General features: G+C 43.1%; 2 protein-coding genes across 3 annotated transcripts; both read right to left on the bottom strand.

Annotated features, from left to right (window-relative positions):
* Positions 1 to 515: 515 nt before the first annotated feature.
* Positions 516 to 7,960, bottom strand: LOC124222949 (probable cytochrome P450 49a1). Of its 2 annotated transcripts, none has more exons than XM_046634472.2 (11): positions 7,188 to 7,960; positions 4,883 to 5,016; positions 4,700 to 4,812; positions 4,483 to 4,599; positions 4,262 to 4,338; positions 3,924 to 4,119; positions 2,751 to 2,910; positions 2,476 to 2,645; positions 2,162 to 2,240; positions 919 to 1,158; positions 516 to 848 (listed from the first exon to the last, which is right to left on the bottom strand). In XM_046634472.2, the coding sequence occupies exons 1-11, from the start codon at positions 7,399 to 7,401 to the stop codon at positions 744 to 746; spliced, it is 1,605 nt and encodes a 534-aa protein (XP_046490428.1). In that variant the 5' UTR covers positions 7,402 to 7,960; the 3' UTR covers positions 516 to 743. The 2 variants fall into 2 exon arrangements, with proteins under 2 accessions (XP_046490428.1, XP_046490429.1); XM_046634473.2 differs by lacking the exon at positions 7,188 to 7,960 and adding an exon at positions 5,933 to 6,118.
* A 1,008-nt stretch (positions 7,961 to 8,968) lies between these two features.
* Positions 8,969 to 10,802, bottom strand: LOC124222948 (pro-resilin-like). The gene is made up of 3 exons (XM_046634471.2): positions 10,603 to 10,802; positions 9,347 to 9,781; positions 8,969 to 9,282 (listed from the first exon to the last, which is right to left on the bottom strand). Exons 1-3 carry the CDS (start codon positions 10,609 to 10,611, stop codon positions 9,058 to 9,060), a joined length of 669 nt encoding a protein of 222 aa, XP_046490427.1. The 5' UTR covers positions 10,612 to 10,802; the 3' UTR covers positions 8,969 to 9,057.
* Between the last annotated feature and the right edge of the window lie 2,867 nt (positions 10,803 to 13,669).

Raw genomic sequence — 13,669 nt, 5'->3', positions numbered from 1 at the left:
CGTCGGTATTAGAGGCTGGTTGACCACGAAATCCGATTAGTCGGGTGAACGTAAATGCTGCTGGAGGCGCCCGTCCGTCGAATGCCATTACGGCGCCGGTTATCCGGGGAGGCGTGAGCTGGAAGAGCAAGGGTCAGAGGGTCAGCAATTAAGCCCACCGAGTAAACTGGCGAGACTCGAAGGCAGTCAATTTTCATTTCTAATGTAATAACTCGACCGCTATGTGTCCGGCTGTAATTCCGCTAGCGAATTACTGACTGCAGGTTACTCATTACTTTAACTCGCGGTCATTTCCCGTTTGCCTGCGACAAAGACGACCGCAAAGATTGCGGGAATTCCTCGCAGCTGGCAGCCTTCGACACAGTGCCCGTGAACAACTCACCGGTGAGCTAACGTAGTCTCGATCGGTTGGCCAGGTGCTTGATTCGCTTTGGCGAGGCCTTGACGACCCGTTTGTCACTCGCAAAATTACAACTATCGCACACGTGATGTGAGGGTGAATAATATAACAACTCTTATACAATTTATGGCAAAGGCCTTTGGTGTTTATTCTTCGGACAAACTCAACATACACGGTTATATTTGCATCGGTACAAAGTGAACAAAGGCCAGTTGCAAAAGAACCGATTAAGCCTCAAAAGGAACACTTAATAATCCAGAATCTTGACATTTTTTTAATGGCCATTTAGTTTCCATCCACTAAATCATCGTACACACGGTCGAAACGAAGTGTATAACTTCTTTCAATCATCAATTAGACGGAAAGTCAGCGGTGTCGCCGGTCCGTATAGGAGTTTACTTTGGAACTGGAGATCTCTGTCATACGTCACCTTCCATCTTCTGAAAATCTGGTAATCGAGATGATTAATCATACGCTATGCAGACCAGACTCGGGACGCGTTAGCTCTGCGCGTATACCTTCGCGAGTAGAATTTCCATTTCCAAATTTGCAAAGCGTTGACCGATGCAGGCTCTCGGACCGAATCCAAATGGGAGAAAGGAAAATGGATTAGCGTTCCTGGCGGATGGCGCGTACGCCCTGTCACCTCGACCTGCTTCCTCTGAATCTCTGAGCCATCGCTCAGGCAGGTATTTCTGGGGCTCTGGGAATTCCTCCGGCGAATTTGACGCCTCAACGTGATACATGGCCACCACCGTCTGCGCAAAATCGATGCAGAATTAATTTGCAACTCCATTCGGGTGACCAAGAAGCGAGGTAAGAATTTAGGTCATTAGTTAAGAAAATCTGAACACTGTGGTATCCGGATTCAGATTGCAAATCGTGAAAGAGAGAGAACAAAAAAAAAAAAAACAACTGCACATAGGCATACATCATTTCTGGCGGATATTCATGCCTCGAACAGGGTCGAAGAACCAGAATTCAAGGTAACCGTTATTATATCGTATACGAGTTTCAATTAGTTAAGGCAAAGATTTGTACCGCTCAATTATAAATTAACTTCTCGCTCGGTGTTACGCAAACGTCAAGGTTCGCCCAAATTGAATCTCTCGCGTAAATAGCGATGTTTTGCCAGTTGAATTATGAGACTGCAGCGAACACGTGGATTTACTTTGAATAAATTTAAATCAAGTCGGCAATACCGTCGGGATTTTGTTGTTTTGTTTAATCAGCTTCTTCAACAACCTTCGTCAACCAAGTTTTCATGCAATCTTAGAGAGAAATGTTTACTATTTCGTTGAAGAGGAATTACTGGTGGGGCTAGAAGTTAAATTTATTTGACGGCGAAACTAACGCGATGGGCGAATAACGGGGTGACATCAATACGGATGCACAAGTTGTCACGTGAGTGAAAGACGAAAACAAAACAAAAAAAAAAATGATGCCAAAATGCGGAACGAAGCGTGAGAGCAAGCTTCAGATTAAGGATGACGCGATACCGTGGCAAGAGTATTTAGCATGAATATTGCAGGTGTACGACGGTTGAAATTCTCGATTGACGTCAGGTGTCGGTTACTGATATATGAAATTCCTTCGCAATAACGTGGATTAAATCGAGTGGAAATTCGCGACGTTGAAGTACGAATTAGTTTAATATTCATAAACTTCGAACCGTTATTCATGGAATATCTTCATGCCTACAAACTAATTGTGCAATTAGGGGATTACGCTGTGGCACAATTAATAATTTCGCATACTTACTCCCTTTGGTATTTGGTAACCCGATAGTACCACGTCTTTGCCAACCTCTCGCAATGATCCGATTGCTGTCGGGGTGATTCTGAAAAATTATGTTCCTCTGGGTGCTCTAGAAACTGTAAAAAAGCGACTGGAGCAAGCTGTGAGCAATTGAAAGCATGGAACGAGAGGAGCAGTAGCTGGGACTTCACGGACATCTGTGATTTAAGCGTGTACAAGTGGAGAGACATCGAGTTTCCGGATCTATCGTGAATTTCAAATCACCAAGCCTGTTTGTGTGCACTGACGGCGTTTAAATATGTATACAGTAGAGTCACCTCATACTCTCCTTGATGCAAGCTTTCAGATACGGGAGTTTGAGGACGTCCTCCTGGCTTACCGGAGAGTCAACTTCCGGTAGAACTAGCTTGAGCTCCTCTCGAAGACACCTCTGAGCTCTGCTGTTCGTCGACAGATGCACCAGCGCGTTTTCCATCGACCTCGCCGTCTGGGAAAGCGTATTTTAAGGTATACACATAAAACGGGACAGACCTCGACGTTCCATCTTTCCACATTTTCATTCGCGTTAAAAAAAGAAGTGGAAGAAAATCACCGTGTCGATCCCGGCGTGCAACATGTCGATAGCCACAACACAGGCGACGGTCTTGTTACTCGTGGTCAAAACGTGTTCCAAAATACTCTGGGTCTCCGATGACTCGCCCTCCTTTCGGCTTATTCGTTCCACGCACCGATTGATGTACTTCATGGATATGCTGCGGTGGCGAAAGAAAACCTGTCAGTCCGATCGGATGACTTTAAGACTACACAAGTTGAAGGGAATTCAGACTACTTAAACCGACTTCTCGCACAGCCGTAAAGCGATTTCGAGTGTTGCCAACCCCTCGACTTGAGACGAAATGTAAACTTGACCCATTGCCTGAAGTGAATGAAGGGAGTCTGGTGTTTGAGTCACGACGCGGGAACCTATTAGGCCGTGAGTTTACACTTCCAAAATTGGTTTACTTGCCGTTCGTTATGGTATTATGGACGGAACATTCGGCCCAACGGAAAGTAAACCCAAGCCGTACAACTCTCGAGGTATGTACGCAGGCGTATATTTACATTGAGAACGATTAATGCCCCGAAGTGTTAATTATCGAGTCGTTTTCTTTGGTGCAAGCTTAGGGCGCAATCGCGATACCGCGTACCTGCTACGCGCCTTCTAAGAAGATTAAAACTAATTAATTGCCTGATGTACAAGAGACCGTCGGGGACTCCGGAGTCTATCGAAATACCCAAGCCCGTCTGTATCCACATCGTTTAATAATTTTGCCGCGGCTTGTCAAGGGAGAGATGATTGATGAGAGGCTAAATATATCTTCGGCTAACATATCCGCGACGCTACCAGCGTAAATACGTCGCCACGCTCCTGATGAAAAAATCTTTTGAGAATCCAAGCTTGCGGCAAGAATTCCGGAACATGAGCCAAGTTTTGCAGCTTGCTGACTTCCTCGCAATCTCTATGCCCCGAAACTCGAGGGCAGCTTTTCCACTTCCTTTTCCTTTTTACAAGGACACCTCCAACTCGAACGCGTTTAGCTGAAATTTCATTTGGACACCCTCGCGGGATAGTCGGGGAAATTGGTAAGGGCGATGAAGATTGATGAAGGGGCTGCAATTGAACGTGCTTTATCGCGACTAGGGACCCTTATCAGAAGTAGGCGTTCGCCGACTCAAAACACGCTCAAGATATACCTTTACCTTATCGCAATTTTATAATACGAACTCGATTTGTACGTCAACAGCACGATTGAACTCCTTCCTCCGGAAGGCGGACATGGGGCTTGGACTGACGTCGAGGTCGTAAGTGAGCTTCATCATGGTTAGCACAGCCTCTACGAGACGATGAGCGTCGCTGCTTTCCGGAGATTCCGGGTCGTCTAGACATCCGAGACGAGTGTCCATCGCCAGAAGAGCCACGGCTGAATGTCGCGGAGGAGAAAACGAAAGAAGGTATATTAAATAAAATCCCTTCGGTGTAATAATAATGATTCGAGTACATGAGACGGGCGACGGTGCTTCGCAGCCCACTTAAGTGCGGGGCACCAAAACTACGAGACTCACATTCAAGAGCCCATTTATTAAGCTCGTTGCTGAAGGTTGCCGGTAGCATCTCATCTCTTCCGCGGATTCTCGTCATTCTGTAACAGGAATGGAAAAATATAAGCAATGAAAAGGAGAGAGGCGAAGAGGGGAGGACTTTCGAGCCGATATTCTTCGCTTCTCCGCTTTTTCTTCAAAAGCTCCTTCGTCGTGCGTTGTTATTAATTCAAACAGCGGCTCACCTCTCGACAAAATCCGAAGCCACTTCATTGATTGGCTGAATGTACTTAGACGCCACTTTTGGATTCAGCATTGGCGTGTTCGCCACGTTCCTTATCGAGTGCCATTCTCTACCTTGCCTGTTGAGTGTAAAAATTTAGAAAAGAATTCAATGGATTCGCTACTCGTCTGGGATTTAATTCTTCGGACCTCCATTTCTGGAACTCATTTAATACTCACTCTGTCACCATGCTTCCAACTCCGTCGAAGAAATCATTCCTCACGTGATCTCGGTAGTATTTATAACTGGGCATAGCGTCTCTCTTCGGCCAGATACCCTCCGTTCTGTAAATCTGAAGAGCAAAATTTTCATCAATGTTTCAAGACGCAAAGCGTTAATTGTCGAGTTGTTATCCTCCACACCTTTTCAAAGTCTTTTGGATCGCAGACGATCACTATGTCCGGTCTTCCGGGTAACGATGATAGTTTTATTATTTTCCCGTAACGCTTTTTCAATTTTTTCACCAGCTCCACCTGATTATCCCTTGGATACGAACCTGTAAATGAGTGAAGCATTAAAAAATATGATCATAAATAACTGTAATCTGCACTAAAAATATCTGTGACTGTATTATTATTGCCTCACGACGATCTTTTTCACCCAACACTATCTTGTATAAATAACCATGTTTTCCTTCTAATCTCTTAAATTGATTTCATAAACATACTTTACACTCTGTCAACAAATTTGTGCGCGTATCACGTGTGTTACAACGATCGAGCAGCCACGCTCAATTATCGCCGATGATCCTTTGAACTTGATAATTACACTTCATGTATATTCCAAGCAATTACGAGATAACTGGGTACACTGCAATGCGACTCTTCATGCACAGTCTCAAAAAGTTATCAAACGCTAAACCTGATTATGTTTTGATCTATATCGAACATAATTGAAAAAAAAAGAAATCTTAGGCATGAAGGAACCACGGATTGCAATGAAAATTCTATATATATATTTTTGTTCAATGACTGCATCCTTTAATTCTGTCTGTATTAAATGAACCATTAATTATTATCTATCAATATGTATGATCAAAGCAATTTATATTCTAGAGCAAACGGTATTAGCCTAAAATATCATTAATAAAAAAAAAAAAAAAATATTCTTGTCCTAAAAGAATGTTGCATACTTTAATTGAACGCATATCAAACCAAGATCTAATAATATCTCAATATTAAAGAAAACAATTGTTGTTTTTTTTCTTTTTTTTCTTTGTGGTAAAATATTTCACGGGGTACTTTTGTGCCCCACGTTCCCCTATACCCACTTTCAGATCATATCGCACATACGTAAAAAGTGGAACGACACTGAGAATGAAAATCCGATTTCGGTTTCAGCCCGTGGTCCTTTTCGAGAGGCTATCTCTGGTTATTGCGTAAAGATTGATAGGCGGGGACAAGGGAACTTGCCGGTGCAGATGTACCGCTTTTTCGGTTCTTGAACCGCGGCTGATACGACGGTGCAAAGGTCCCGGGACAGATTCTCGGTACAAACGTACTCGAGTGCAGTGCAAATATGTAAATACAGTGACTTGACCACTGAAACTACTACCGGATGCATCGAACGACATCGGGGACCGTCAGAAGAAAACTCTGCAATCGGTACTGCGGAGGCAGATTCCTCAGAGGCTACCGATTGCAGCGAGTGAAAACGGACTCGGCTGGTACTTGGTCAGACACATGCGTCGATGCAGCGTCGACTGGAAATAGCGGTAAAGCGCTTAAGTTCTTCTGTGAAATTTCAGCGGCGCTCCAACTCCATCCAGTCGTAAAAGTGAGGACCAATTACTCGAGCAATTACCACACCGATTCAGTTTGCTCGACTTTTGTACGTTCACTGTTCAACCAGCGTACCTACTTTGAGATTCTTCGACCGGTGGTAATCGACGGACTGTCCGTACCGCCGCGCGGGTCAATTATTAAACAATCTTGCGTTGCCGAAGAGTTAAGAGCTATTACAATACTTACTGCGAGCGTATTCACGCTCGTTTGAAACTTTCAATTATGCAATGTGAACGATGAGAGGTGAGCTTTTAGGTTATACCCAAAACGCGAGAAAAGGAATAGGCACGGCAGATACCATCGAAAAACTGTTGTAGTGCGTAAACCATAAGATTTCTGCACCTGGACTTTTATTTTATTTTTTTTGTTACCAGTTCTACGTCTGGAAACAATGGTTTTTTTCAGCATAAGAAAGTGGAATTGAGCCTTTGGTATGTTTTCTTCAAATTGTGCTATTTCAAAAATTCAAATTGCGAAAAATTTGAATTTGAGATCGATATTGAAAAATATAATTTTAAAAAAACCTTTGAATAATGTAGAATAAAAATAAAATATAAGTAATGCAGATTTAGAAAATTGAAAGAGGAATAAAATTTCTTATTGAATCATTTCTCCTACAGTTTCCCAGAGTTGTAGTTCAAGCTGTACTGCTATCCAAAAAATTAAAATTGCGATTAAATCCCTTAAATAAATTTGAAAATAAAAAAAAAAAAATCAATTAGCATCTATAGAATCCAATTACGTGACCCAACGTTTAAACGTGCGAATGCAGAAATCTTAAAGGTCATTTAAAGTGCTATTATTAACGTTCTTTTGATTCATTTCAGAATTCACCGCTTGCGACCGTATCAGGGACACTGTAAACTGCGAGGAAGATACGAACCAATCAGGGGTAGAAATCTCCAAAAATTTCCAATCAGTGGTACCGGCTTAGGCCCAGGGATTGCCTCGTAGGGCAGAGCGGATCCAAAATCCTGGGTTTGCGGATTGGATCGGTCAGTTTCTTGGCGAAATTTTACCGAGTGACAGAACAGCGCGTGGTTGTTGGTCACGGCGGCGATACCAGTGGCCAGTTTTTTTCCCACACCAGCGTTCATGGCAGTGGTGAGTATATCAATGGGTTTTATGGCCTTGCGACACGGGCCGCGTGATTTACCGATTTATACTTTCCTCAAAGCTCTCCCGGGGTTCGTCGATATATATTCTTTTATCGCGTGGATTTTCACTGCCGGATTATGGATGTACGCTCGATGATAGTCGTGCGGTATTTTCCGCCTGGATTTCGACGATTTTCAAACACCGGATTGCGGTCGTGATATAAAAAAAAAAAAAAGACTCAAATCCACGAAAATATTACTATGGAACTAACTGCGGTGGGAAAATAAAATTTAGGACTACACGATAACCGGATTCAAAACTTGATCAGCTATGAAATCTCGTCCTGCATTCGGTCGCGGTTCTCTCGCTTTTCCCATTAACCGTTACAACGCGCATTTCGACTACACTTCACTATTTTTCTCTTTCGCGAAAGGACTTTGGTTCTTTTTTTATGCTAGTTTTCATCACCGATGGAAACGATCGATAATGGAAATGAAAATCCGAGGTATGCTCAGAGTTTGAACTTGAACTATTTGACGATGTCCGATCCAGTTGAGGGAAATCACGATACTGCCGGTTACCGCATTTATGCGCGAAGGTTTCAAAATGTGTATAACAACAAGCGATTTGGGGTCACACGGTTTATCAATGTTGAATTAATTAATGCATACTTCTGAGACTTCCTATGTGTTAATGAAATAAATATCGTCGATTTCTAAACCCGACAGATATCACAATATTATACGCAACTCGATACGATAATTATCATCCACCGTTTGATCAATATATATAATAACCAACCGTTAATTCTTATGTCATAATCTTCGTTGCGGTAGTTAAAATAACAAGAAGAAAAATTACCAACTGTAAAAGATATTGAAATCTAGTTAGCTCTAGCTAGCCCTGATTGATTTTATCGACCGAGAGAATGGAAGGGTACGCTTGACGTAGACGATATTGATCGAGGTCGTCTCTTTAGATTCATTTCAAACTGCGCAGTCTGATATTTTAATAATCTATGACGCATGTTGAAATACAATGATAATGTAACTTGCAGTAGTTTGATTGCGCGTGCTGATTAATCCGTTAAACTTTTACGTCCATCCCTGTTGGTTAATTGTTTCCTGGGGGCATATACACCATGCATGTATGTACGTTACGTGCGTATAAACTCTGGTGAATAGAATTACCCTGTACGAAATTACAAACAGAATATCTCGTTTTAAACTTTGTTCCAGCGTCTAAATTAATTGCGCGAGTTCTCTCATTCTGGTGTGTGTGGTTCATAATTAAAATGTTTACATGTGCAGTAGGTCATAATATAATAACGATCATACGGGATGCAACGGGTGTGCAAGGCGCCAGGAAAATTATTACCGTCGCGTATTACTGGCTGCTTGTAAGAGTTATTTCCACCTCTGATCCCCGTCTGACTTATTCATTTTGTTCTCGACTCGTGTTTTAATTTGCTTTTAAAAGAAGGGGCCACCCGAAAAAAAAATCGAAAGAAGAGAAATTAATTTACGATAAAGATGTTTGAATGGACTAATAAAAAACGTACTCCAAGTAATTATCACTTGTGTAATGAAAAAATATACACGTATATTATTTATTCCGCTTGAGTTATACATAGACAGGGTTCAGACATGTGAAAATCAGTAGGGACCTTGGGGAGATCGTTGCCTGGTCTCCTCGTAGCTGATCCTTGGCTTGAAGCCGTCCTGGTCGGCTTCGTACTCGACGATCTGTTTCCATCCATCCGGCAGGAGGACAGAGTAGACTCCCCAGGTCAGTTCGCCATTCCGTCCCTCCTTCTGCTGATAGTCGTTGCCGGACTCGTCGTCCTTAACCGCGTACTCGAACTGGTACTTTGCCGGTTCCTGAAAAATGGAGGGAAGAAACTGAAGAAGCCGGGTCAATTGGCGAATAGGAAAACCGACTTACCGTAGTTTCGTAGCCTTCTTGATAGCCTTGGAGGTTCAGCTGGCCGGATGATTGACTGCCGTATTGATTAGAGTCCCACATTGCAGCTGACGGACTGATGGAATACGAGTTTTCTCCCCATTTCAAGGAAGCCATTCCCCATTTCGAGGTGTCCGGAGCCCACGAATCACCGGATGTCTGTGCTGAATTGGATACCGGAAGATACCGGCCTTCCGGCGCCGGCAGGTAGACGTTTTTCGGTTCCATTGCTGAGTAGTTCGTCATTTCTTGGTCTTCACCCATGGATTCGTCCTGCATCTCGTCTACCATCGGTGGCAGGTAGACGCTGCTTGGTTGCCGCATTTCTGGTTCTAGGTAGTTTCTTGGTGCTGGCTGATCGTCACGTAGAATACCGGCTTGCGCTGATGCCAGCGTTGCCAAAACGGCGAAGAAAATCTATGTGGGTGAATAGTGAACAAAGTTTTCTTAGTTCTGAGCAAGTTTATGGGAGGTAAAGTCAGTTTTGCAATTGCGTGTTTTGGAACTCCCAGAACTCCCGAATACAAAATGGCGGCTGCTTGAGCATTTCAACAGACGATGCAGCTTCCACGGTTACCATTGAATTCGAACGGAATTTGGCGAACGGTTTCTTGCCATCGGTTCATGATTTCAGAAATTTTTTTGGAATTTACCATCGACGAAGTTCAGAATGGCGGAACGGTTCCAAATCGAGGTGGACCACTTTCCTTGTCGTTGAAACTTTTATTACAAGACGAATCAATTACGGAACGCGCGAAAGGTTCGGTGATGAATCGATTGGGCGGTACACGAATGGCTTTATTATCACAACGAGGTTTCATAACGCAGCGTCATTCGGTGGTTCCAGTGGTTATTTCAAGGCGCGTATATACGTATAAATACTGTTGAAATTCGACGTTCGGTGATCAACAGGCGTGTTTACCAAACCGTGCAGACCATAAACGACACGTGATACACTTACGAAAGGGCTCGAATTTTGATATATGGTACCCGAAGTAACTAACAGAGCCTACGCCCTTCGCGGAGCGATTATATTATTTCAACCGAGAGGCGTATAAGCGGACCGCGGATTGACCGATGATCTAAGCTCTGCAATCAGATAAAATCAGACCCCAGCAGCAGCAGCTGGAGGCGTAAGCGATATCGGGACCAGAAGAACTGGGTCGCTGCTTACGAAGGGAGTTTGATTTCTCTCTCGGTTACTCGAGGCACTGAGAGACCCTGCAGGAAGACCCTACCTTCTGCATTTCTGGACCGGCAAATATTCGGTGTATAACTGTTCACCCCGAGGTTTGGAATAGGAGTGCTCGTTCCCTGGCAAATGATCCTCCTTCTTATAAGTCGCAGCCATCGGTTTCTGGGCCCAGATTTTCGGCGTCGTCCAAACTCGAGCAAGGTCGGGGTCCCGGTTCCGCTTATCCCCAGGAGGCGAGGATCGGCGTCATCCTCGAGGAGAGGCGGCCGCGGACCGATGCCCGAGGTGATGCGGCTTTATGTAACCAGCTGCTCCGCATAATACGCGCGGGCTGTTGTGCAATTTGGGCAAGGCGTATTACGTGTAACGCATTCTCTCGCACGCCTAGCGCTACGCCACTCGGACGGTACTGTATATCATACGCGTACAATACATATATCTGTCTCTAAGCTCTGCCTGGACCAGAAATTGACAGGGTCAGAACCCGTGCGTTATACGTCTGTCTGCCTACTCGAAACCGCCGGCCTGCTGATGTATCCCGCTCTGTAATGATCGATACAAATTAACCGCCTACGGCTTCGAGAAACCGATTCCAATATCCCGGGCCCTATTTATGCTAGTCTCGAGTTCCAGGCGAAACCTAAACGCCTTCGTTCAGCTCGCAGATAATAACACAGGTCTGCAAAACAGTATTTGATTTCAGTTGCATGGGGTGTTTTTGGTAAATTTTATGTTTTTGAATGCGCCGAGTTGCGGATCTGTGTAATCGACAACGTACGTTTAGGTCAATGGATCTGTCGGTTCGAAATTCACGACGTTTTTAACCATAATATTTGGGGTTATTTGTTCTTTCTTTCTTCGGATTATTTTACCTACGGGCATGCAGTGTGCGCTAGCAGCAAAAGCCTTGCCATGACTTCCGGAAATTTTCTCTACCGAAGTGAATACATAATCAGACCTTTTTCCCCCTCGTCCGTGAAAGTTTTTCTTTCCAGCTTCTTTGGAGCTTTTAAAACTTTCCAGATTCTATAATTAGAGGGTGGAAAAAGAAAACATCAAAAATAATCAAAGAACTGTCAAAAATATACAAGGATCCTTCTTCCCGCCACGTCAACTGGAAAATTGAATTCTTCCTTTCGCGGCAAATATTTCAGAAAATTCATCGTAAGCTTGAATTCTTGAATTTTCATGTTTTCTCGAACACTCGCTGATTTGGGATTGATTACGTCGAGTAAGAAGAAACCGTCGCAGATACGAAGCGTGTAGCTTGATAAATTTCACAGATAAATCCAAAAATACAACTCAAAGCTTGCAGCCTGATTTTCATCGCCGTTTCTTCTGCCTCCACACAAGTTTCCCTGCAGCGGAGAGAAAGGTGAATTTTCGTCGCCACGGGAACCCCCGGTAAGTAAAATTAATTTTGTATTTCGTAAGAGTCCCTTATTTTGGGCAGAGCGTAGAGAGTGAGCATTGCAGGTCCGACCCGGCGATTTAATTTCGTTAAATAACCTTGGGCTGCGTGATATGTGTCTTGGGGTAGAACGGGCTTCGGGGAGGTTGGAAAGAGCGTCGCATCCTCTGAAACTTGGGTCGCCGGGTCGCCAAGACCGCTGTACATTTTGGTCAATTAGCGAGAACGGGGAATGCGGAGCTGGATTACCCAGTTCTCATATCAGTGACCGCAGAACACCCTGAAAGTGCGGACGACGCGTCCATCGAAGCAATGCGCGTGCCCCGAACCCTGCACCGTTTACTCCCGTCGTTGAAAATCGTTGTGTGTCTGTTTGTAACGCGGTTAATATCCACAGGCCGAATGAGACGTAATCCTCTTAACCCTCTACGCAAACATAGAATTAACTCCACGGAAATCTTCACCTTTGATCGTGCCTCTGGGAACACGGTGTACAACCCAACCCCATAAAATATTATCTTACTGCCGTTTCGGCGCGTTGGATACGACTTTGTAAGCGCCGCAGTATTTAGCGCTCCGTGCTTTTTGAATTCTGTATATTTAGTCAAAGATTTTTGGGTGAGGGTGAGAGATGAGAAAAACCGAAAATCAGAATGGTCAGAATTCCGAATTTAATAAACTCGATTAACAAGTGTGAGAGAACAGATACTATCAGAAATTTTAAGTCCCGAACGATGCTTAATAAAAAGCTGCAGTTCACCTAAAATGTATTTAGTAGAGGGCTCTATTATCCGAACCCACTCACTTCGGAAAACGTTAATCCAAGAATTCAAAGATGCGGAATTTAATAATGTATAGAGTCAATATTCCAGAGAACGAATTTGTAGAAAGTTTTATATTCTCAAATGTTCAAATATTATAAAAATAAAAGTTAGAACTGTATGATCTAGAAACGGCGGAAACACATATCCAGAATTCCGAAAGTAACCGCATAGATGGCTTACCACCAGAATTTCACGTTCCGAGTCTATCCAACTAATCTATTTTGACTTGTAAAATGTTTTATATACAGAATCAAACAAATTCTTTTGCTATCATAAACTTATATTTCTAGGCTTCTAATATGATATGAGTTATCGACTCTTCTGATATATTGCGATTCTTCATTCTGACGATTCTGATATACCGCAATTCTATATTCCGAGCCTTCTATGAAATCACTACTCGGAGTTCTAACCGTTCTGATTCTTGATTCTTCGAATTTAAGAATTCAAATAGATGAAAATTCTACTTTATGATCAATCCGAATGTTATTTATTTGTATGAGTAAGAATTTCTTCTCTGTTATTTATTTGTGTTTGCGAGCAATCGCATTTGCCTCATTCTGCCAATGGCATTCAATGGTTGTGTATTGTAAATTCTATAACTTCAAATTTCGACACTTTTATATTCTATTCTATTCTATTTCTGGCTTAATGAAGATTCACCAATTTGTTCTTTCGTGATTGTGATTTTTCGATATATTTATGTGCGGAATTCTGACCATTCTGCTTTTGGTTCTTCTGATTTTTTACCCGCACCCAGATTTTTATACCGCATTCAATGCAACACGCGTCGCACGAGTCGTGCATGTGTAAATAATAATTAAATCCCTTCAGCGCTCAAAGTCAGACGGTTCAAAGTACGTGTAGTTGCTATG

Source organism: Neodiprion pinetum, chromosome 7 (assembly GCF_021155775.2).
Source record: "Neodiprion pinetum isolate iyNeoPine1 chromosome 7, iyNeoPine1.2, whole genome shotgun sequence".
NCBI classification, from domain to species: Eukaryota; Metazoa; Arthropoda; class Insecta; order Hymenoptera; family Diprionidae; genus Neodiprion; species Neodiprion pinetum.
This window is presented reverse-complemented; position numbering and strand designations above follow the sequence as displayed.